The sequence below is a fragment of the Corvus kubaryi genome, unplaced genomic scaffold (genome assembly GCF_017639235.1).
Source record: "Corvus kubaryi isolate FWS band 111438036 unplaced genomic scaffold, C.kubaryi_AGA036_p1.0 72, whole genome shotgun sequence".
NCBI classification, from domain to species: Eukaryota; Metazoa; Chordata; class Aves; order Passeriformes; family Corvidae; genus Corvus; species Corvus kubaryi.
Window position 1 is genome coordinate 4,031,554 of NW_024582060.1, and position 24,781 is coordinate 4,056,334.

General features: G+C 40.5%; 1 protein-coding gene across 3 annotated transcripts in view; it reads left to right on the forward strand.

Annotated features, from left to right (window-relative positions):
• PIK3C2G (phosphatidylinositol-4-phosphate 3-kinase catalytic subunit type 2 gamma) overlaps positions 1-24,781 on the forward strand; it is a 194,110-nt gene that overhangs the window by 128,315 nt on the left and 41,014 nt on the right. For all 3 annotated transcript variants that reach the window (XM_042050268.1, XM_042050269.1, XM_042050267.1), the window contains 4 exons: positions 7,549-7,705; positions 11,415-11,524; positions 21,442-21,634; positions 22,213-22,334. In XM_042050268.1, coding sequence (XP_041906202.1) covers positions 7,549-7,705; positions 11,415-11,524; positions 21,442-21,634; positions 22,213-22,334 — 582 coding nt within the window. The remainder of the gene's footprint in view (positions 1-7,548; positions 7,706-11,414; positions 11,525-21,441; positions 21,635-22,212; positions 22,335-24,781) is intronic.

Here is a 24,781-nt window from a genome sequence, read left to right on the forward strand (position 1 = left end):
ATTTCATCCCCTGCCCCAAGGAATTTATTTGCAATTCAATTTCTTCATCACTGGTTTATTTCTCTATTTTGCCTGGTGATATACAAATGCCCTGCAGCCATCTATTACTGTGTTTTCTAAATATCCATCTCATACTGAAAAGACCTGTTAGTTGAATATTCCATGGGTAGGGCATATAACCCTACTTGTTCTGTTTCTTTTAAGGCACATTTTAGGTCTCAGTTTTAGAATCTTTTCAACTGCTGAGGGTCAGTCAGGACACAAAAAGCAATTGTCCAACAATCTCTGTTAACAAGAGGAGTTGCTCCAATCTCCTTGTAAATTAACTCCCAAGTGGTTTATCAATAGGGCTAGTAATAAACTCTAACAAACACAGAAAATCTGATAGTCTTACAAAATGGTGTAAGGCATCAGGAATGCTGCACTGAGCACTGTCAGATATGGGTATTGAACGTGAAGTGTAGAAAGGATTTAACTCCACCTCGATGTTGTTTTGCAGTCTGTCTGCTGGTGACTGAGTGCAGGCTGCTTTGTGTGTGGCTGTTGGAATAGAGAAGCCCAGCTCAGCTCAGGAGGGGCCTTAGCTGGACACAGGGGTGCTTCCTAACCACTCAGTGGTTGCAACAGGACAATGTCTGAAACCATTCAAGACAAGCGTGTTCCTAAAGCAGAGCAGATCTTCTTTCAGGGAGGATCTTCTTAGGAATCTTCCAAAGTACACCATCAGCTAACTGCACGCAGTGGTTGAAGTGCTGTGACATAAGTGAATAAATTCTGTGCTCGGGCTGCGGCAGAACTAGAGCTCACAGCAGAGGCTGGGCACTGCAGCCAGAGTGAAATCCATCCACAGATGCCTCCAGCTAGTTTCTGTGTTCCCATTATGAGTCTTGCCAAGTTCCTTGTTCCATGGGAGGGTTCCAGATGGGTCCCGGTGGCAGCACACTGCAAACGCTGGGTCTATCCTAGGAACTGTAACCGTGCCTAAGCTCAGCTTAGACAGTCCTGTTACCTGCACTGTCAGCACAGTAATCCTAGCGGACCAGGTGTGATCAAACCTCCATGATTTACCCACACACGAGCTTCAATTGGCCCACAATGAAAGAGATTTTTGTTAAGTGACATTCCCTTGCACTTTGTGCAGGCAAAGGGGCACAAATGAGTAGCTACTCTGACTCAGTTTACAGGGGAAAACTCGATGTTAACAGAATGGTGAATCAGAGCCCTTACCTTAGGAGAGGATTACAGCTTGTTTTCCACTACATCCATTAAACATGATTAAATCTCGATGCAACCAATTCAGTTACTGACAGGAACACAAAAATCTTTCAGAATAGGACAAGACAGTATGTGAAATGCTTCTTTTATGGCTGATCAAAATAGTGAGTATGTTCAACACAGTGATTTTACTGATGAGCTAACACTGAAGCTGTGATAGTAAAAAAGAATATTAGCAAACTTGATATACATAAAAGAAGAACTAACTTAATGAATAAATAAGACTGTAATAGTTTAAGAACTATCCTCATCTACCTAAGGAATTCAGGAGATTCTTTCTAGCTTAATGTTTCTGCCTCTGAAGGTAGATGTTAATGTAAGAAATACCGTGGGTAAAAATGCAATCAGAAATGAGACTTCAGATGTGTAGTTTGAAGTCTTTTCTTGCAGTAGATATCTCAAGCAGCAGCAGAAATGGCACAATATAGAGTGAAAACCATGTTACCTGGTATAGGCCTGGTCATTTAGTTAAATAATGTAGGTAAAAATTATTAGATGCAATGTTTGAATGTCCAGGACGTAGTTTACTCAAGCCAAGGATGCTCAGGACATTCAGAAATCTTTCTCTGTTATGGAAATGAGGTCAGAACTAAATTCAGACCAGTTTATCCAAGGCTGTGTCCAGCTAAATCTTAAAACCTCCCAGGATAATCTTCCAAGGCAACCTGTTTCAATATTTACTTTTCCTCATAGTGAAGGGGTTTTGTTTTAGTTCTTTTTTTCTTATGGCAAGTCAGAACTTCAGCTGTTTCAGTTTTCTCTCTTATTCATGTCTGGATCCATCTGTGTTAGAGCCTCTTGCAGAGAAAAGAAAATCCCCTTTGGCCTCTTGAAAACCTTTCATCTCCTGGGTAAACAAGCCCACGTTCCTAAGCCTCTCCTCACAGGCAAGTGCCACCAACATCATGGTGGCACTGCTGACTTACTCCAGTTCTGTGACTTCTTTCAAGTTTTGGCAGGGTGTGAGCTAATGAATACTAAGTGGAACATCTTTATATATGGCATCTTTCAGTATTTTCATTAGTAACCAGCATGATGGGATAGAGAATGTGTTTGTTCGTTTTTTGATAGAGGCCCTTTGTACAAGGTTTTGGTTGTGGTGAAAGTTTGGATGAGCAGTTTTTTAGAAAGGGATCTGGGAGTTTTACCACAGCCAAATATGAGTTGATGATAAGATATTGGTTAGAAAAGCTTGAAATTTGAAGTAATCCTTTTGTTTCACTTTGCACCGGGAAAAGTTCACCTGGAATATTTTTAACATTTTACATTCAGAAAGACGGAGATAAGGAGCCCAGAGACATTAAAGGAGTCCAGAAAAAGGCAATTAAAATCATCGGACATCCAAAATACAAGACTTGTGAGAAAAAGTGGAAGTAGTTGTCTACAGAAGATTGAGGAAAGACAGAGTAATAGTCTGCAAATGCTTTAGGGGCTGCTGTAAAGAAGATGGGATCTTCAAGTTCTGTTAGGAAAGAGCAAGAATTAATAAGATGAAAGCACAGCAAGATTTAGATGAGGCATTAGGGAAAAAAATGCTGTGAGGGGACATCCTAGAACAGAAATTTGATAGGGAGGTTGGAGAAGAACTCTATCATAAAAATCTTTGAGAATAGGCGAAATAAGAATGCCAGAAGCATCTTTATGGTCTTGTCCTGATGAGAAGAAAAATGGAGTATGTCTTGTGGTCCAGGCATATTTCATGTTTGCTGGAGATAAATTGTGTTGTGCGGTTTCTCCCTGTTTCATTATTTAATATATAAAAGGAATGCCATTGCTTATGGGTTTTTACTGTCTACAAATGTATATGATTACTGTGATTAAATATTTTCACTTGGCTTTAGAGAAATAAGCACTCATGTTCATTTATTTCGTGTTCTTCAATAAGGTTTTGGCTTTTGCTGCAAAGGATGTCAGCAGTCAAGTACTCCCTAAAAGCTTTTCCTATTTTATTGGATACATCTAAATTCCCCATAGTCATGCTGAATATTATCAGTCACTCTCGACTCAGCCAAAATGGTTTTAAAGCAGTCAGGGAATGTAAGAGGGTTTTTGCTGTTGAGCAGTTGATTTTTAAATTGCAAAGAGTTCTATGTGGTTTCTCACACACTGTCCGTGTGAAAACTTGGACTACAACGGGTTTGATCTCACTGCATTAATGTGTGTGACTTGCACTTTCACCTAAGTGCACTACTGGGAAGTTTAGATTGGATCAGAGCAAAGGTCATTTGTTGCTGGTTATCTCATATGCTTTTCCTACTTAATATAAAAAGAAGTCTGTGTATCATTCCTAAATGTTCTGTACCGTGAGATTCAGAGTAGGAAAAACTGAAACCATTGTTGACCTTACAAGCTTTGTTAATCAGCTTACATTTAGTGTTTCATAACAAATCCTGACACTCTTACTGGTTTTCTAGGAATTCAGCATAATTCTAGCCCACAGTGAAGTCCCAGTAGATGTTCCCATCACCCCAGACCAAGTTTATTATTGCATGATAAGCTCTTCATTTGCTTGAGGTTTCCTTTCTTTCTTCCCTCTCATGATTTATCATCCAAACATTTGTAATCTCCAGAGGAACTGCAAAACACGTTCCCATGAAAATCTTAAATCTCTAAAAGCAAAAAACAAAAAAAAGAATAAAACCCTCATAAAGTAGCCTTGTTTCTCACTGAATGGCTTGTGTAAACTCTTTTGTCACAGCCACAGTAAAGTATAGGTCTTTAAAGTCCAGGACTGCAATCAGACTCTGTCATAAACAAGAGTATTGCCTTTTTGACCGATTTCTACTATAAAACCAAAGAGTTCATTAATCTCATCTAGGGCTTTAGTGGGGGAAAAAGAAAAAAGGAAAGAAAAGAGTAGGCAAGCTGTGGAAAGGGAGCTTTAATGATTTTGGGAGGTTTATTGGCTGTACATCTTTGGTCAATCTCAAGCCACACTAGTTCTCTCAGGGAGGCTTTTCTTTTCTAAAAATAATGGTACCAGACATCATAATTACACAATCGAGGTCATTCAACAATGCTTCAATTCCATATTTCTTTAGCACACCAGAAATAAAAAAAAAAAAAAGGCTTTTGTTCTACAGAGATACGGTAAAAGGTTTTTACTTGGAGGTACTTCATCATACCAGTTTTTCTAAACAGATACCAGGCATTTCTTCAATTTGATGGAGGCAGCAAGTTGTATCAATACAGATTTTGGGCCAGGGGGCTCTTCCCATTAGCTGTGACACAGTCATTGGTCACCAAATAGCTTATGCATATAAAGTGTTACAGGCCTTGGCTGATCTTGAGGGTGTTCTGGGGTAAGAAGTATTTGATATTTGGAACTTTAAGATAAGTTCATGTGAGCAAGCTGTGTGATAGTTGTAGGTCCAAATGAAAGCTGTTCTTACCAGGCCTTTGGATGCATTGCCTGCCTTCTGAATAAGTGCCAGCATGGAATGGGATCGTGGCTATCTGCCCTGGAGAAGGCTGCCAGTTGGAGATGTCCTGGTTTAAATTCAGAAACGCAGCCTGTGCCCCAGGGTGAGGTTCATTTGCACGGGGCATGGTACATGCAACAACAGGGCACGCATTGCTTTTCTCCTTCTGGAGGCTAAAACAGCCTCTGTTGTTTGCTGATGTAAATTTTACCACCATGATGGACGGTGACTGGACTTGGCTGTTTGTCATTTTGCTGGACAATTTTCCCGTCTACATTCTTATTTTCCAAAGGAGTTTGTGAAAGCAGCAAGGAACATTTTGCATCTATGCACAGACATTCACCCTGTCAATTGGTTTTTCAGAATCCTTTGTGTTCTGTTTAGTGAGTAAGCGTCTCCTCCCACTGAAACTTTATTTTATAATGCTATTGTGAGAAATGGCTGTGTTGTTCCTTCTAGTGGGTCTTGTTTCTCATATTCTAAATTGGCTTTATGTGAGGGTTTTTTTAATTTTTTTTAATTTACATTGCCAAGTGTTCCCTTTGTGAACAGCCAGCTTACTTACTGGAGCCTCAGCATCCAGGGGTTGCAGGGTTTCCCTCGTGGGAGAGGCTCTAATAACAAAAGACCTTACACAGAACAGGAGAAGTCAAATTCCTACACCATATTGTGCAGGTTGACAAGGGAGGACTGGCCTAACACCCTAAAACATACTCACAAAAGATACCAAGAAATTTAAGAACCTTGTAAAACTGCTTTCAGTTGTCTTACCAGTCAAATTAATCTATAAATAATGTAAATACTAAAATATCCGTTTTGTGTTCACATAGATCCTTTAGTGACAACAGTAAGAGAATTGATTAATGTTGCAGTCCTTACATTATGGAAAAGTTGGCCCATGGCCCAACCCAGCAGTGTTAAATACCATATTTCTTCCAGTAAAGTAATTTCTGATTGCAGGATCTATTTTCAGCTCCAGTAGTTCAATGTGGGAGACTTGGACTAGCTCAGAAAGGGCTGTGTTTTCATAGTGAAATTGTGTCTCTTGATGCAGTTGGACATCAGAAATCAAATATGAACTCTCAACAAAATGCCTCATATTTATAGCAGTAGTTTTGACTCGGAATATTTTAGCCCAAGAACAAATTTGGAGTTAAGACATTCTTGAGATACTAAAATGCTTTCAGATCAGGATTTAGATTGGCCTTCTGCCCACATATACATCAAGATGTTAACGTTGCTAATTTTCTCTGTCTCTCTCTTTTCTATGGGCTTCAACCAATTGAATTGCATTATTCTAATTGTATCAATTTATTTAATACTTAATGTCTATTTTAAATACCACTGATGAAAAATAAGCTAGAAGATAAATGAATGAATGAATGAGTGAAAGAAGGTTCTGGGAAAACCTGGGCTCTCAGACATCAGTAGTAGACGCAGGTTTGTAAATCTTGGAAATCTACAGCACAAAACTATACAATAACTGTGTAACAGTCACACTTTAATATAACCCTCACTCTGTTAACTCCCATCTTCGTCACACAGAAAACTGCGGAGGGAAAGAATTTCTATTGAGGACCTTCATCATGCCTAGTACTACCTTGCTGAAATTCAGTAATATGTTTTTTTAAAACCCCACCCTAATGGCCTGGACTGTTTGGAGGTGAATGACAACCATGGGAGGTCTGGATTCAAAGTTAGCTGCCATTTCCAAACATAAAAGTGGGACAGCCACCTGAGCAATTTTTGTGACTAAAACTTCCAGCTGTGCCTATAATCTCATGACAACTTGTTTTTCTTTCTGCAGTAACATAAGGCAGGCACTTTTATGGGAAGATGAGGAAAACTCCCAGGAGAGCTCATCTTTCTCATTTATGAATGCATCAGGAAGCAATGGGTTGATTCAGCCCATGTTTGAGGTTTTAGCAAGAAATAGACTTCCTAAAATTTGTTTCTGCATTTGAACTTACCAAGAACATTGAGTTTATTTAAATTTATTTTGAATTAGGGGTTAACACACAGTGTATATTGCCTTGGAATAGAGCCCTCTAATCTGTTTACATGGCTCTGTGTACACAGTTGTGATGAGTAAATCACTGCAGTAGGTTTTTCTGTGTGAGGATGCAGTTTATCAGGCCTTTCTCAAACTATTGAATGATAGGATTGTTAGGAGAAGCCTGGCTAATCTGTTTTCTTCTGCAATAGCATGCCATAGCCACAAACTCTGCTAGTGATAAGAAAAAAAGGCAAGCCGTGTTGTCAGATTCTGCACCTCATTTACCCAAGGGTGAACACAGAGCAACTGTAGAAAAAACAAGACAATGTATTTATATTCTGTTTTAACTTGAGTCCGAAACAACTTTTCAGGATGGTGTATATTTAATGGTAGCATCATAGCTTGGGGGTTTGTAGTTGTTGTTGGACTGTGGAGGTGTAGGGTTTTTTCTTAAATTCCCTTCTTGCCTAGTAGAGAGTTGATATTTATAACCCACCCTCTTTGAGAACAACTTTTAAATATTTCAATACCAAGGGAGAACTTGTTTCCAGATTCACTTTCAGGCTGGAGTCAAGAAATTAAAGCAATGAGGGTTTAAAAAGAAAAGCAAAGAAGAGCCAGAAGAAAACACTTGTTCAGTTGTTGGATTTCTCACTAGGAAACTTTCTGTAAAGTCTCACTCTGTCCCAATTAGTCAGAGCAATAGAGATTTTCACACTGAGAAAGGGAGAGATGGAATAATGAGGAAGGTAATATTGAAAAACACAAATGTGAATAATGAGTTACAAATATTAACTGTCCTGCATGATTAGCTATTTTCAGTGAAATTTCTCATGTAATTGCTCTCTTTTGCAGGGACCGAGCGCCCTTCATATTCACATCAGAGATGGAGTATTTCATAACAGAGGGTGGAAAAAACCCACAGCGTTTTCACGAGTTTGTGGAGCTTTGTTGTCGAGCTTATAATATTGTTAGGAAACACAGCCAGCTACTCCTGAACCTGATAGAGATGGTAAGAAGCTTGAGGATGAAACCAAAAATCATTTTCCTCTGGGATTCTCTTCCCTTTTACCACTTCTCTGCTGTACTGCTCTCCAGTAGCACCCTGATTGAAGATTGTCAGGTGCACAGTTGATAACGTTAGTGCTGCACTTCCTGTGCAAGAAAACTGCCCACTTTCAGTACTGATTTCTGAGAAAAGGAAAACTAAGCTGCTTGGTGTTTTTCCATTTCATAATGCATTATTTTTTACAAAAGAGCAGAAAACTGCAAAAGAAGCTGGGTAAAAGTTTTACATTCAGGAATTTCACTCAGCCCTTTTCCTTGGTCTTCATTTACCATTCCTGTTTGTGTTTACAAGACAAAGTAAGGTAAATATTTCACAGGGTGGGTGATCTGACAGTACTTAGCAGCAGTGCACTACAACAATGCCTTTAGAATGGGGGGGTTGCACATTTCCACAGTCCCTTCTCAGGATGGCAAGCATAGGAACGAGAGAGAACTGCCCATATTGACACAGGTTTAAAAATTCTTTTGTATAGAGTTTTAAGAGCTCTAGGAGCTTTTATCTTTAAGTACTCCTACTAATTCATGTGCTATGGCAAATTCCATATCTGATTTATGCCTCTATTTACTTGTGTGCGAGAGGTTAATGATTTTCCCCTTCATGGGTACAAGGAGAATGTTACATTAAGTAATACTTGCTAAGATGCTTGGCTAAGATACCAATCCAAAATTTATATGCAGGGCCCCCATGACCTAGGGGAGTGGTCTGTGCCTGAAAAAGTCTTCGTGGCCTTATAAACAGAGCTCCTGCTGAGATTGGGGTACAGCCAAAATGTTGCTCAGTTAACACTACTTTATCATCTCCAACTTATGCAGTGGAGAAGGGCGAGAGAAATGGAAGGAATCTCTCATCTTGCCTCTTCCATCTTGTCCATGGATTCTCATGCAGTGATTCAGTGAGAGATTCCCTAATACAGAACAGGAAGGATTGCTCCAGATCCCTTGAGCTTGCTGCTAGGTAGTTACAAAGGTGCAACAAAACTACATTCCCATCATAAAGCACAGTTTCACCCTGGAAGCAGTGCAGAGTGCGGTTGTAGGAGATCCTGTCCAAGTTAGAGAGCCTCTAGAAAGCTCAGGACCACCCCACTTCTCCCATCCACAGCAGTAATCCCTACATTTCTGAACAGGTTGCCTAAAACTGTGTGGTGCAAATAAAGCCCCATCTCCTGCCCATCTCCTTGTCCCCAGGGCAGTCTCTCTTTCTGCAAGCAGCAGAGATAATGATGTTAGATTACTCTGGGATAATAGAGCATGTTAGGAAAATGCTCCTAGCAAGAGCTCTGAAATAATGATCTCTGCCTGGCCGCAGCTCAGGTTTGTCTGCATTCAGGACATGCTGCATCTTTTGTTTCTGCTGATCTTGTAGCAGAGGTAATAGAGCTGAGCTAAAAGTCAGCATCCAGATTTGTCTTAATATTTGTCCATGGGCTGCAGCTCAGTCAGTTGTGTTGCACTTCATAATTGAAAAATGACTGGCAGCACACTCACACCCCGTCGACGAGCTCTTCATAGCAAAAGGAATTAAACAAACAAGACCAGTTTGGGAACACCTTGATTTTGCCAGTAATGTTTGGAAAGGTGAATCTGTTTCTGCACTTGAAGTGGGATGTTGGTCAGAAACTGTAAACATCAAAATACTTCAGTTCCATGGGCCATTTCTGGAAAAAATAAGTAGACTGTGAACTTCTACTTTGAATTCATTTCCATACAGAATTTCAGATGTCATCATGGAGGGATAAGATTAACTAACCACTGCTTATTTGTACCAGTGACAGTCTAAGATTTCTCTCACTGTTTGGAAATCTGTATCATTAATCTTTAATTCTACTCCCGTGTTCTGTTTTCTCAGATGCTTAACATGTTGTAAGACTGTTTCTAAAAAAGGTAATACCTCTCAGAATAGTAAACTGTACCCTTGGTGACCAGTGACAATTGGTGGTTTCCAGCAAACATGATTATGAACAAATTGAGGGATTTTTGGCCCAGTTTGGGAATTAATATTATTTCTTGGTGGTGAGCAGCATGTTTCTAAAGCTGTACTGACATTTGCTACTGGGAGTAAGAAATTATCCATGAAGTTTCCATCACTTTCAAAAACAGAAACATCTGTGGGAGACCCAAGAGTCTGCTGGCTGAGTTCAGCTGTGTAAATGCCTGTAGTTCATCACCTTTTCTCTCATTAAAGATTTGATGTGAACTATTATAAAGGGGGTGATGGCAGGACACAAACACCTTCTGACTAGTTTAAAGAAATGCAAACTCCATTATGTTATAAAGATTTTTTCATATAGAAAATTATTAAAAGGATCTTAGGGATGATGCTAGAGAACAAGTAATTAATCCACTTGCCTCCGCTGTGATCAGAAATTTCAAGGGGGCAGGAGTTGTTATCATCTTTTATAAATGGGATGAAGGTATATTGATAAACAGCACTGAGCGTCCTTCAGTGCTGGATATTGTTATTGTCCCTGCTGTCAACTCACTTTAATTCACTTCATTGAGCTTTCTGCCTCTCGGTTCCTTGCCAGCCAAAACTCTGTGTAGACAGCAATCTGACTGTCCAGTGGTATCTTAGAACAGGGCTGAGCAAGATGTCAAAAAGAAAATGTAGAAATATTGAGAATTTTTGAAGAAATAACCTTAAAATAAAATCAGTGCTTCCTTTTTTCTTTGCTGTTACTTGAAAAACTCAATGGGTCTTTCTGAGCTAGACATAAACATCAATGAAGAATACACAGCAGTGACTGCAAATTCAGATACATTTCCTTCTGAGCAATGTGAAGGAGTAATGTTTTTCTGCATTACACACAATAAAAAATATCACTCCCAGCTTGCTGTGATTGTTGAGGAAAAATCAGTAAGTTTTGAAGTGAGGAAATGTTGTTGTTGTTGTTGACATTTGAAAATGCCTGGAGAGAGCTGTGTGGGCAATTGGACACAGTCAGCTGTCTAATCTCCTCAGGTTTTTACTTTGCAGTGGGAATATTGGCACTATTTGTTTCTCTAATCTAATCTGGCCAACTAACTAGAACAGTTGTGCTCCTCATCGACGGACAGCGATACCTCCTCCAGAGGGCAGTTCTCTCTGCCCACCTCAGGGCTCCTGCCATGAATCAGTGTCTGAAGAACCTTTTCTCCTCCTCTGACTGTAAAGGGAGTGAATCTGTGATCCCTTTGCAGGAGGAGTCCAGGGTAGTGATGGTGGAACCGGGAGTTACAAATGAGAGGGTGACGTTGCGCTAAATTGAATTAGGGCTAATACAACACTGTGAGCACAACAGAAATGTGGTTACTACTGTTCAGGTGGCTGAATTTGGTCACCTTCCCTTTATCACCATTAGAAGGCTCTGAAGGAGGCTTAGCGATGCACACCTTGAAGGTATGGTATCTGAAGAGAAAATGAATAACTAAAATGGATCGTTGATTCTGACCCATGCCCCTTTCAGGTGCCTCGGTGTGAAGGTTTACAATGCAATATATTCACTTTATTATTCCAGGCATTGCTCTAGCATCAGAACCACTTTTCAGATCAGCAAAGCTGTTTTACAAGATGTTTTGGTGTAAAACCTTTCTTTTCTCACTTAGGCCCATTTCATTTAAATTTCTTTTCAGTAGAACAGTGGACTAATGACCTAACATTTCTTTACTTTTAGATGCTGCATGCAGGATTGCCTGAGCTAAACAGCATCCAGGATCTGAAATATGTGTACGATAACCTCCGTCCTCAGGACTCAGATCTCCAGGCTACAAGCTACTTTACAAGGTAAAACCAAAATATAATCCAGAAACCTTGTCTTCTTCAGGCATGATGCAATTTTTCTCTTGTGTTAAGAAGGTGTAATCAGGGAAATTACACAAAAGAATAATTTGTCTTCACAGGTTTACTTTTAAAAAGTCATTCCTTATGCATGTTATAATGAATTTCCTCTAATTTCTGGAAGAAACAGTTGTGCATTTGTGGTACACTTGAGTCACTTACTCAGCACCTGGAGATTTCTTAGGCTTTCATGGCAAAACCATCCTGATTTGTATCTAGTTGGGTTTTCTCTCTGTTTTTAAATGCAGCAGCTACATGTAAATGGATTTGGGCTGCTTAAAGAGGTTCAGCTTGTCAATGGTCTGAATGAGAGCCTTCAATTTCTGCACTTTATTCCTTTTTCTCTTCCCCTTTTGACCTTCTGTGTTGCCTCAGAGAAGTTACTTTCCCTTTGTTAGTTGTAGTGTCTCCATCTGCAAAACAGTGCTGATTCTTGCTTTTAAACAACTAACAGATCAATCACAGAAAAGCCTTGTGAGTGAATATTCATTTAAACATTTAAAGCTTCATTTCTGTTAGGATGATGAAACATTTCACCTGTTTGTGATAATGACTGGGGATTAGTGATGAGGAGCTGCAGCTGATGTGCATAAAGTCAGTCTAAAGCCCTCAGTCGTGATCTTTCAGGTCAAGCCCCGGCATTACCTATAATTCCAGCTGTTGATGTGATGATGCTGTAGATGCAATGAGTGGAGACTTACCTGGGACTGGAAACCTACTTTGTAATTCTAGGCACAGCATGAGACCAAATCTCCCTGTCAGAGTCTGCCCTGAGCAGCACCATCATTTCCCAAGGACTATGAATTTGTGCGCCCTGGGCACCCTCTATCCATGCAAAGCGACCCAGACTCTTCTGGCCTTGTGAAAGTTTTGGGAAATTAACATTTTGCTGTTTACGTGTCTAACTTTTGCTAGTTATGTGTACTAGAATCTGCTACAATCTGAGGAAACAAAGTTTGGAGAAGGCTGGGACAGAGAGAGACTTTAAGGATGACCTTTCTTTGAAAAAAAAAAGGGACGAACTTGTCAAACAAAACTATTGTTCCATGACTTTACACACAGCATAGCACTGAGTTCCTTCTCCTGCAACACTTGTTTTTTTCATATTCTTTCACTATTGCCTCTTAGCAAGACTGTTATATTTTAAAATTTAATTACAGCTTCACATTTACCATCAACTCCTACCTTATCCTTTTCTTTAAAATTTCACATATTCCCAAATTACAGACTTATATTTCCACTTCAAATAGGAAACATGCAGTTTCTAATTAAAGTCTTGATTCTGTCAAATAGTTTGGGTGGTTGTGTCTGTCTCTCATGGGTAAAATACCCAGGTCGTTTAGTTAGTGGAAAAGGGCTGGGATATACAAAACAAGCAGGGGAATCTGAGTCTTTAGAGTGAAAATTGCATCAGTATCATGCAAGGCTCAGAGCTGGTACCCCTCTGGAGGTGGAAAGGATCAGTTTTCAGCTGGGTCAGTTATGGTTAGGGTTGCAGCCTTGCTTAGCTGGAAGGATGAGGACTTGGTTCAGGACAGAGCCGTATCTCCACGCTCTTTCTTTTGAGGGCTAGGGACTTCAGAGTGGGAATTCACCTGCAGTCTTCCTCAGCCAAAGCATGTGGAATAAGGCCAACACTGTTTTGGAAGAAGAGCTGGTGTGCATTGTTGCCTGGTAGAGGTTTGTGTTAGGCTTAGGAAATCCTGTTCAGCTCACAGAGACTATAGGTAGGACTCAGAGACCAGCATGTCCTTCTTCCCCTTAGATTTCTTCTTAGAGATGGTGTAAAGGAAATGAAGGCTGTCAGAGTGGAAGTTCCACTCAGTTCTTGCACACCAACAAAGCAGTTGTGCTGTGGGCTCTGTTATTTGAAACTGCATTTTCTCCTAAAATGCGTTCTGCGAACTCAGAGCTGTTGTTCCAATTTCCTTCAAAATGCTGAAGGTTTGTCATTGTCCATGGAGATCATTACATCACGTAGAAGGGACAGATATTGCTAGAGTGCATATTTTATTCATTAATATTCTTAGGATGTGTTTTTATTATATATGCTCATTTGCAAGAAGAAAATCCCTTTACATTAGTTCATGAATTTCCATGGATCTAATTTCTTTTGGAGCTTTTTTTCTCCTTTATTCTAATTTCTATTCATTTGAACATTATTTGTGGTGATTAAAAAAATTTATTAGCATTTCAACATATTTGAACATGGGGAGAATATCAAGCCTCATGTCTAGTAGGATTTTACTTTGGAAATTGTATCCAGGAACTTTTCAAAATGAAGACTTTGGCATGGCCTGATACTCGGATCTATGCAGAGACTGTGCCTCTGCAAAAACACTTTCCAACCTGGCTTTGGGAATGTTAATATATTGAGATTTTTGTGAGCTTTGTGCTATCTACATCATCTTTATTCCTTATGTCCTTGTTATACAAAATATTGATATGAGAAAAAAATCCAGTTACATACTTTTCATGGTCAATCTCCAGCTTGTTCCTGTATCTATTTTTCAAGCTGCCCTTAGAAAGACAAGGAAATTGGAAGTTCTGATTATTAGCACAACTTCTGGTAGTTCTCAAATCCCTCATAATTTGTAGCTCCTTTTTCTCCATAATTGCTTCCAAAAACACTTCACTGATTTTTAAAAGTTCTTTTCTAGACTAAGACTGCAGTCATCAGAATGTTAAATGTTGCCAACAGAAAGTTGTTTCTTGTTCTAAGTACAAGGTAGTTATTGTAATCTTTCAGATTCAATCATACAATATATCTACTGAAAATCCCAATCTGCTGCTAGTGGAAATAGGAGAACAGTATTTCCCTGTGTTTCTGTAGAAATGGGTTGCTTTTAGCAATTTTCTGAGTTTGGTTTAGCCATAACACTGACATTGGCCCTACTGTTGTTTAAAACCAACATGAAATGATGAATGATGTCACAAATACTCCTGGCAGAACAATGTTAATTTGTTCTTTGCTGTCACCTCTTTGGCCAGCAGAACAATTGTGTCAGAGTTTGGACTGTAAAGTACTGACCCCTTTCAGGCTCATAAAACATTCTGTGTTTTACTGAATTCCTTTGGTCTCATTCTTGATTTAAGTCATGTGCAGCAGTCTGTGGTCTCATTTGTGTGCAGCTCTTCTGACATGGGGTCAGTTCCCTGTTACGAGCTGATGAGCAGCAGCGTTGAGTCTCACAGCTTCCAGCCCTCTGGAAGGTCCCACCCTCACATCGTGGATAAACAATGCACCAGTTGAGAGTTAAACAAGAGTTTCTGTGTTTCCTTGTCAGTCCTGTGCACCTACTGCCAAATGAAACATCGTTGTCTCTCCAGCATCTGCCCTGAACTCAGTTTGATCCCTGAAACTCAATTTGATCCTTACCCCTCCCTCCTCTCCTCTTCCCCTGACAACACAGTTTTGTCAGAAACCCATCTTACCTCTGGATATAAATTTTCTTTATGGTTTTCTGCAGATGTCTTCAAATGTCAGCATGATGTGGCAGACTGCCTGATATTTTTAACGTGCCTGCACAGGGATGTATATTTAAAATTGGTTTAAAGAGCATAAAGTTAGCCTAATGCAATGAATGGAGTTGATTTCAATTGATTGCGTTGTGCAATCTAACCCACTCATAGAAACCCATGAATAAGAGATGCAGGATGGATCTTACAATTACCAGGGGAGCACATTGCATATCTTCAGCAGCCTGATGGAGGGGGGTGCTGCTTGGGTCAGCTGCTGTCTTTATTTATTAATGGACTCATTTTTTAGATACCTGTTGTTGCTCACGTCGAACATATCCACTCCAAACCACAAATGCCAGCAGTTTTCAAGCTGGACAATCCACAGTAACTCCTTTCAAAACATGACACTGATCTCAAACTGATCAGCCAATCTCTGTTTCTCAGGTGGCTGCAAATATTTCAGCAAGAAATTTCCCAAACAGGTGAAACATGGTGAAAGTTGGTGGCATCTGAAAGGGAATGGAGCAAACTATGGTGCTAAACTTTATTTCAGTGGTGTTGAAGTAGTTTGTCAAGATTGTGGTGTATGTGCTCCAAAGGAGCAGAAGGCAGACTTCCTCCTTGAATTAATGATTTTTGAGGAATTCAGTCTGTTGATGAAAGCAGTAATATTCTGCAAAAGTCTATTAAGAGTATGGGGACGTACTACCCAACTTGTTTTAAAATGGAGCTTTATAAATTCATGGATGGAAATGTGGAATATAAATGAAACAATGTTCACTAACATCTGAGAATCCCATGAAAATAGATTTTATTATACTCTAAATGATTTTCTGGCCTAGATGGAAATGAGAAGCAGCATACCATCATGAATGATAAAGAAATATCCACCAAGACTAAGATCTTAATAACTAGTCAGTAATAATGCTTTTATCTGCTGTGTATAAAGGCTGGTGTGTCCAGAAAAATCTAAGAATCAGCCCTCTTATGGGATATACCTGCCCCATAAGAAATGTCTGCTTCCTAAAACTCGAGTCTCCAGCTACCACTAGTCACTCTTGAAAATATTAGCCAAACTTTCCATCCATCTCCTTTTACACAAGCAGCCAGCCAGTCTGTTCATGTTTTACCTGATACTGTAATTTGACAGCTCTGTAGAAAGACTGAAGCCAAATCTGAAATTCAAAGTCAATTCAGCAGGTGGAAAGCAGAAAGCCATTTCTTTCCAATAATCCCAGATATTTAACTTTCTTTTCTGAGAAGTAGGTCAGACACCAATCTGCATGGTAAACAGTTATTGTCATGTGGAAAACAGAATTTTTCTCTCTGAAAACTGTGTTGGCAATATTTGGATTCACTGCTAATATTACTCTAGTTAATGACAGTTTCCTGTTTTCTTCTGATTAACCTGTCCTTTTAATGCCCTTTGTATTGTTCACTTAGTTTAGCTATCTCTAGACCATCAGGCACTAATTTTCTATGCAGCTTGGGCTAGTAGAGCTCTGAAATAAATAATAAACTTTTTGTCATCTTTGTGAAGGCAGAGCCAGCTTTGGTCACAGGCAAAGGTGGTAATGGCCAGGGAGCAAGAGGAGGATTTTTACAAAGAATACCCATGACCTTGCTTCTTTCAACTACTGCTAAGCTTCATGTGGCTGTAGAGATAAAAAGGTGTATGGGGATCTGGGAGAGTTCAAGGAGAAGCTTCCACCACTGGTCCTCAGGATGAACTTTTAAAATGCTAGCAGAAGGGGGAATCAGGTACCACAATGTGATAAACTGGGTCACTGAACTAATCCAGGCCAGAAATAAACTGCAAGATCTCAAAAAGATAAGACACATGGGTTTGATGTACCCCATTGCTCTGTGCATAGTTAGGAACCAGCTTTAGGGAAAGAGGGTTCCCTTAAGCCAATTTGTCCTTAAAAGAAAGTGCAGAGAGCCACAAGCAGAGTTGTTCCACCTTGCTCTGAGATGGCATCAGAATAGCAAAGAGGCCTTGAATTTTTTGTCCATTGCCTGTAATAAGGTTTGCTTAATGTTTTCTATCCTAGCAAAGAGGACTGCATACAGACAAAAGAGAGTATCGAGAGGGGAGAAAACAACTCATACTTCTGTTCTTATTTGACTTTAAATATAATCATTTCAAATAACTCACAGGGAAAATCTGCAACAATGACAACACAAGGCTGTGTTTAGATTTAAAGTATGTGATTAGCAATCTGGGTTTTAAAAGTATTTTGGAAGCCTAATGGATCCATGGAAGGAATAGTGGTAGTCTGATATCAGTTCTGTGTAATGATGATGTCTGAATTAGTACTAATTTACAAGCTGAGGCCTGTTTTATGTAAGTTAAAATGCAGAGTGTTTAGCTGCAAAGTTCACGTGCCTCTTACAGTAAAGTGGCAAATTCCCTAGCTGCTCTGCTATAATATGGCCAGTTACAGATTCTATAACCTAATGTCTCAGTGATTTAGGAAGTGTTTAAACTATGCATTAAATTAAATACATAGGAGTTAAAAAGGAAAAGTTCACCTCTGATGCAGCCTAGTTAATCATAACTGAATTGATTTTGTACTAGTATTTTGAAATGAGATTTGCTTTCTTGTTTTACATCAGAGTGTTAATTTCTTTATTTATTAAATATTTTGTATGTATCTGTTTCTGAAGAATTTAATTAATAATTAAGATAATCAACCAAATCAATTCTGAGGTACCTTTCCTTGTATTACATTAAGGGGAACATATACCTCTCTCCTCAGTTTACTATGCCTAATTAGTGTAGGATAAATTCACACATTATTTTGAATAAAATCTGAATTTCAGGGGGGTGAGCTGGGGAGCTGTCTGTAGGTAGAATATTCGTTATTCTTTCTGGATTGGTTTCATCTGTGAAGCTACAGACTTTAGCTGGAGCACCTGAGATCATGGAAATTAGGCTAATGCGATGAATGGAGTTGATTTCAAATGATTGCACTACGCATTCCAACCCACTCACAGAAACCCATGAATAAGATTCTAATTTGAAATGACAGGTGAAGCATTTGTTCAGCTTTGAACAAGGCATGATGAAGGTGGTTAAGGGTGTTGCCAGCCCTTGTAACATAGTTAGATATAATCCAACACTGGGAGAGAAAAAAAAAAAAGAAAAAGGAAACACAGCAAAACCCTGACAATTTGGTAGTGGTTTGCTGCCATACAACTTGAAACTGATGTGTTGTTGTTCTATAACATCAGAACAGATCTAGGATATCTTCAGAGAGCTTAGAAATAAGCAGAGAAACAAAAAAAAATTACCATCAGAAGTTAATAGGTCTTCAAAATTCAATTAGCAACTGAATTCAAAAGAGCAAGTGTTTTCTAAAGAGTAGTGCATCTCACTCTTCAAAGATCTGTTATTTTCTTGCAGTGTTATTTCTCAAGTTGAGTTCACTTTCACATTTGCAGTACATATATGTTGGGGTCCCTCCCCTGCCATGGAGCCCTGGGAGAGGGGCCCTGAGGGCACAGACACGGGGTTTCCCTGCCCCTGCTCAGCCTCGTTCCCATTGGTTGGTTTGTGTTCCCTGCGCGGGCAGAAGGACCCTTGGTCCCGTGACTGGAACAGTTCCTCAGCAGAGCCCCGGCCATGCGGCTGGAGAAATAAACATCTCTGAAATATCTAGCAAGAATCTGTCTGCCCATATGTATTTCCTTTCCACGGGACTCCTGGTTTGATATATGCGTGTTGCGGTATCCCCACTGCAACAAATGGTGGAGAATTGTGAGTAGAACGATCCCCGATCCCTAAGCGACTGATTTGTGTGAGTAAACCCTGGAAACTTTGGATTCCTCTTCTTGGTTTTGCTTTGCTATTCCATATCTAAACTATGGAGGAACCGTGGGAAGACTCTTGGCTCTCAGAGCCGCATATGGACATTTATCTTAAACTTAAAATGATTCTTGAACAACGATTTGTGAATTTTAGCTTGATTCAAGCTCAGAAAGAACTGAAACACTTCCTGGCATGGTTGTTTAAGAACTTTTTCTATGTTTCTTGGGATTTAATTCTTACCAAGGGTTTTTGGAAAACCGTTTGGACACAGTTAATACTGGAGTCAAAATATATGCCGATGGAAGAATATTTTCGTGAATATTATTTAGTTACCGAGACTGTTGAGCAATGTCAGCTGTGTCCTGGCGAAGGGAAGCCTGACGCAGGGACCGTGCGGCCCAGGCCACGTGCGCCGAGCGCTCTGCGAGCAGCAGCGAGGCAGTTCCCGCGCACGGGCGGAGCCAAGCGAGCCGCAGTGTCGGTGGCGGAGCGAGGAGCGGCGGGACCCGGCGGTGCCCGCACGGCCCAGCACAGCGCGTGGTGGAGCGAGCCCCGGGAACGCCCGACCGAGAGGGGCGGCGCGCGGGCAGCGGCTGGCGGCAGCGGCGGTGGAGCGGAGCCGCGCCCAGCCGAGACGCGCGCTGGAGCAGGGCGCGGGGGGGTCGTCGCTCGGGGGCCCGGCCGAGATGTGGGTGCAGCGCCTGGCATCGGCAGCGAAGCTGCGACCAGAGGAGGCGACGCGCGGAGAACTGAGCGGCGCGGCCCGGCCCGGCCCGCACAGCCCCGAACGCGACCCCGGGAAGAGCGCGCAGGCACCAGCAGCCCCGACAATTCCAACACGGGAGCGACCAAAGGAGAGAGCAAAGACGCAGCGAGACAGAAAACAGCAGCCAGTCGGAAAAAGGAAACGATCATAGTAACTAAGACCTTAGGGATAGTAAAATGGTATAATGTTAAGCAAAATTATGGTTTTATAACAAGGTGTGACAACCAGCAAGACATATTCGTGCATAGAACTGCTATTAAAAAGAATAACCCTGAAAAATACATCCCAAGCTTGGGAGATGGAGAGGTGGTGGAATTTAATATTGTACTAGGGAGAAAAGGGTTACAAGCATCGCAGGTCACTGGGCCTGATGGTGTTCCTGTAAAAGGCAGTATATATGCAAAAAATCGTAGTCATGTTAGACAGTATCTCTATTGTAAGTCCCCCCTACAGTGTCCCTTTCCTAATCCCACCTTTCCCTTTTACCCTATGTCCTATTACCCCCAGTGTATTCCCAATCCGTTTTTTCATCCATGGTTTCCCTCACAAAACCATGCTTTTGCCAATTGTTTCCCCAAAAATCCCTTTCCAATGCCGAGTGGGGGATGAAAAGGGGGAGGGAAGAAGTTAAACCCTCTCCTGCCTCAGTTTCCCCACAAAGCATGCTCAGAGAATTCTGTCTCCCTTCTGTCAGCCCTAAGATGTTCCAGAGAATCTGTTTGGACATTTAAAGACTCAGGAGGGTGGCTTGTTTTGTCTTGAAACGGTTCTTGTTATGTTTATCCAGTTGTTTTCATTCTCCTTTTATTAAAATAAAACGGGTGAGGTGTTGGGGTCCCTCCCCTGCCATGGAGCCCTGGGAGAGGGGCCCTGAGGGCACAGACACGGGGTTTCCCTGCCCCTGCTCAGCCTCGTTCCCATGGGTTGGTTTGTGTTCCCTGCGCGGGCAGAAGGACCCTTGGTCCCGTGACTGGAACAGTTCCTCAGCAGAGCCCCGGCCATGCGGCTGGAGAAATAAACATCTCTGAAATATCTAGCAAGAATCTGTCTGTCCATATGTATTTCCTTTCCACGGGACTCCTGGTTTGATATATGCGTGTTGCGGTATCCCCACTGCAACACATATATATCTCCATGTTCATCTAGGGGTTTTTTTATCTATTGTGTCTTTTTTGATGAAAGATCTCAAAACTCTAGGAAGTCAAAACAGTGTTCTGGCTCCCCTTGCACAGGGATGAGATGGAGGGAGATACCAGGAGAAAAATTCTCTCTCTTTTTTAGTTCATCTTAAGCAGTTCCACAGGGATAGAGCTTTTAAGAACTGGGTAGAGGATTTAGCAACACATCATGCACACAGCTAAATCACAAATTGAATCCAAGAGCCTTGTGCAAACACATGTAAGCTCATGTGAGGTTAGTGCAACCAAAAATAAATGTAATCATAACCAGTGCCTTCTCTCCTGCTTGGCAAAATGAACACCTGCTCTTCAGCCCTGGAACTCCTCAAAACACACATGGAACTGTTCCACTTGTCCCTGATGTCTGAAAGGAGGCTGGTATCCAGCTCGTGACGAAGAGCTGCTCCAAGCTAAGCCCTGAGGCAGGCTGTGGCAAGAGCGCTCCTCTGAGCACTGGAGCTCAGGGGCTGGAGGGGCTGCAGTGCAAATAGCAGTGACTGGTGTGTGTGTGTGTGTCTGTGGGTATGGGAGGTAGGCTTTAGAATCTGGGATTTTTTGGTCTTGTATCCATAAAAAGGGGGGTCAAGGAGTGGAAACAAAACAGATGCATAAATAGCACCTCCTCTGTTTGTTCACTCTTCAGGAAAATAAAGGAAAGTTTGGAGTGCTTTCCTGTTAAACTCAATAACTTGATCCACACGCTTGTACAGATGTCAGTGGGGAGCTCTGCAAAGCCTTCAGCTCCAGAGACTGTCCCTCAGGAATGGATGATGCTGGACACAGAGAGGTCAATCGCAAGGGCCACCATTTTGGGATTCTGCAAAAAGCCTGACTCTGTATGTATTATGTTCTTTGCTCGCCCTCATTTGCCTGGATTTTTAATGACTCTTTCAAGAACTTATACACTCTCCCTCTTCCTTTATAGAAGATGTGCTTGTACCACATTAAAAGCATCATTGGATGAATAGTGGTGCCATAAGCAGTGAGCTACCAGAGAGCAAAAACACCAGGCAGACAGATATTTGCAGGGAGCCATTAAGGAGAACAGTTCATTCCCCATAGTGAAAAATAAATCAAGAGCTAATTAAAGCATCCAGAAGGAAAGCATGGCACAAAATTAGGAAGCCTAATAGAAATTGGAGGCTGTTATACGATGCCTTAATGGTGCACTATTAGTTTTCACACACTGCAGTGATCTTTCAGTGTTTGAGTTGTATGCTACCCAGACAAGTTTCTCTTTCTGTGCAGCAAAGACTGTGAATTACAAACTGAATTCTCTGGCACTTGGCACTGCATTAAAGGAAGGTTTTTCTTTGTTAAAATCACCCTATATATTCTCTTGTACTTTTTTTTTTTTTTTAATTTGCCTCTCTGATAATTTCTCTTCTCTGCCTCTCCCTTTCCCCCCACACAGCTCTATCTCATCCAGGTGGTGCAAACCTGCAATGTGGTCACCTTCGTGGAAAAATCATTCGAACAGTTCTCCAAACTTCACAGCCATCTCCAGAAGCAATTCCCATCTCATGCCCTCCCAGAGTAAGGCAGTGTATTAGTGAATGTTATTGTGCTGTTAAGTGGTTCTCTCTCCTGTGCTCACACAAATCCGTGAGAATATTCACGGCAGAGGTATTTTTAGAAACACAAAGGCAGAGCAAGATATTCTATCAAGCCTTCTATTCAGCCCCAGAAGAAACTGAATCAGAAACCATTGTGACAGTCTAAGTTTTATATTTTATTTTTCCTTTTTTAATGGGGGGGAAAAGGGGAACAGCTTGGGCCTGACAAAACTGTTCCTGAAATTAAAGGGTAAGTGGTGTTGACTTCATTTAAGGTGCCTTTAATAGTTTTTATTTTCTGCATGATGTTTATCAAAACTCATGGCAAGATCCATATGTTAAAGCAATGTAGGAGTGCTCACAGTGGGTCAGAACAGAAATCTCTGACTCTAGCACCATGATGAACATTTTTAGAACATGATGCACATACTCCCAGCTGAGAAATACACAATAATCTTATGTTCTGTCCTTCCCCAAACCCAATATTTTGTGCCTCACATCATTCAGTTTTATATCTTTTGAAAAATATGCTGTCATTAGTTGCAATAATTCTGAATGTTACTTTTTATCCATATGCGTGTCCATTCCTGCTTTTCATTTTCTGAATGTTATTTCTTTACAGTTTCCTGGGGCAGTGGGTCCCATGGTTTATTTCTGCCTTATTTAAATCATCTTTGCCTTATGTAACGATTGTCCATGGCTTTATTAACACAAGAGGAGTTATTTTTCCTATATATATATATCATATACGTTATACTGCATACACCACTGAGTACAAAGTAGTCCTCTCTTAGACAGTCCTTCTGACTTACCTGGTACAAGCCCTTATTCAGGCTCAGTCTGCAAAAAACCATAAAGCTGGCCTAAAATACAGCATCTTACTTGAACCAGCTGAGATTCAAGTGATACGCTTGAAAAAGAGAAAGGTCTTTGGGTTTGACCTGAAGTAAATAGCCACAAACAACATGGTTTGACTTAAAGCCCACGAATTTCAGATCCAAAGTTGGTATTCCCCCGAGCTTGTGAGAAGTATTCTGAAAAATGGCTAAGGTTAGTTTATTCTAGAGAATCTGTCTCCTGCCTGAGGGGATTTTATTGACTCCAATTTGATTCATTATGGCTTTCTCACATGAACTGGTTTGCAGCAGCTGGTGAGAATTGAAATTTCACTAAACAAATACTGAAAGTGCTTGAATCATGGTTTTGATTTGGGGATACTTTCAGGCTAACTATTAGGTTGTAAAATAAAATATTTAACAAGTACCTTTTTATGAATTTTTCCTGTGGTGAGCAGAATCCTTTGAAAGAAAATACATTTTTCTTCAGAAACTTATAAACCTCAGAAACCCTGTAGTGAATTTCAAAAATAGTACTAGCCATTTTTCAGATAAATCTACCTCTAATAAAATCCTTCACAACATTTTCACTGCTAAAGAGCACTTCAGAACTCACAGAGGGTTAATCTGCGTATACTGAGGCTGTCTCTAGGAGCTCCAGTGCTTTATTGCCATAATTCAGTCCCAGCAGTATCCTGTCACTGCAAGATCTTTCCCTAAAATTGTGTTAAAACAATCCATTTTATGATGTTTCTTGATAGGCATGGTTTTTTAATGTTAAAGTTTTGGGTTGTTTTCTAACAGGACTTCATTAATTTGAGGTTTTTCATGTATCCCAGATTTTATTCTAATAATAAAAACCTAATTATTTCTTTATAGGAAGTTATTACTGAAACTGCCATGCCATATCAGACCATTAGTCTGCCTGTGTGTTACAAAGCTCCAGCTCTGGCTGATGCCAGATGCTTCAAAGGGAGGAAAAAGCCTTGTTCCACAATGTAACCACAAAATCAGTTTAAATATGTCTGATTTAAAAAGTTAAATGTTTAATATTACTAGAATAATTGGAACTGCTAACAGAAAGGATTTGGTTTCTGGTTGGTATTGATTCTGTGAAATTGTACATATTCGTGTCTCATTAGGAGAAAACAATGAAATATGAGAGTGCTTCTTCATACAAGTGCTAAATACTGAGTGCATTGTCAGAAATGAATGGCAAAAGCTCAGACTTCTCAGAATCTTGAAATTTTGCTATTGACATGTGTTCATTCAGCCCCTATTTAAAAGTTAGGAACACAGCTGCCCTAAGCAAGCCCTTGCACTCCAGCACCATCCTTCTCATTTGGTTTCTCAGAGGGTGTTAATTGTGTTTAATTATTGTTTTCTAAAGTGCCAAAAACCTTTTCGCCCAACAAAGCACGTAAGTGACACAATTTGTAGACAGAACAATGTTCAGACAAGTAGGAAATGGAATGTGCTCTGTAGGACATCTGCACAGGGTGCAAGTTTATATTTTCTGATCCGTTTCAAGTAGATGCAAAGATGAGTGTCAGGTTGGAACGTTCACCTTTTCTAACACAAGTGCCCCAAC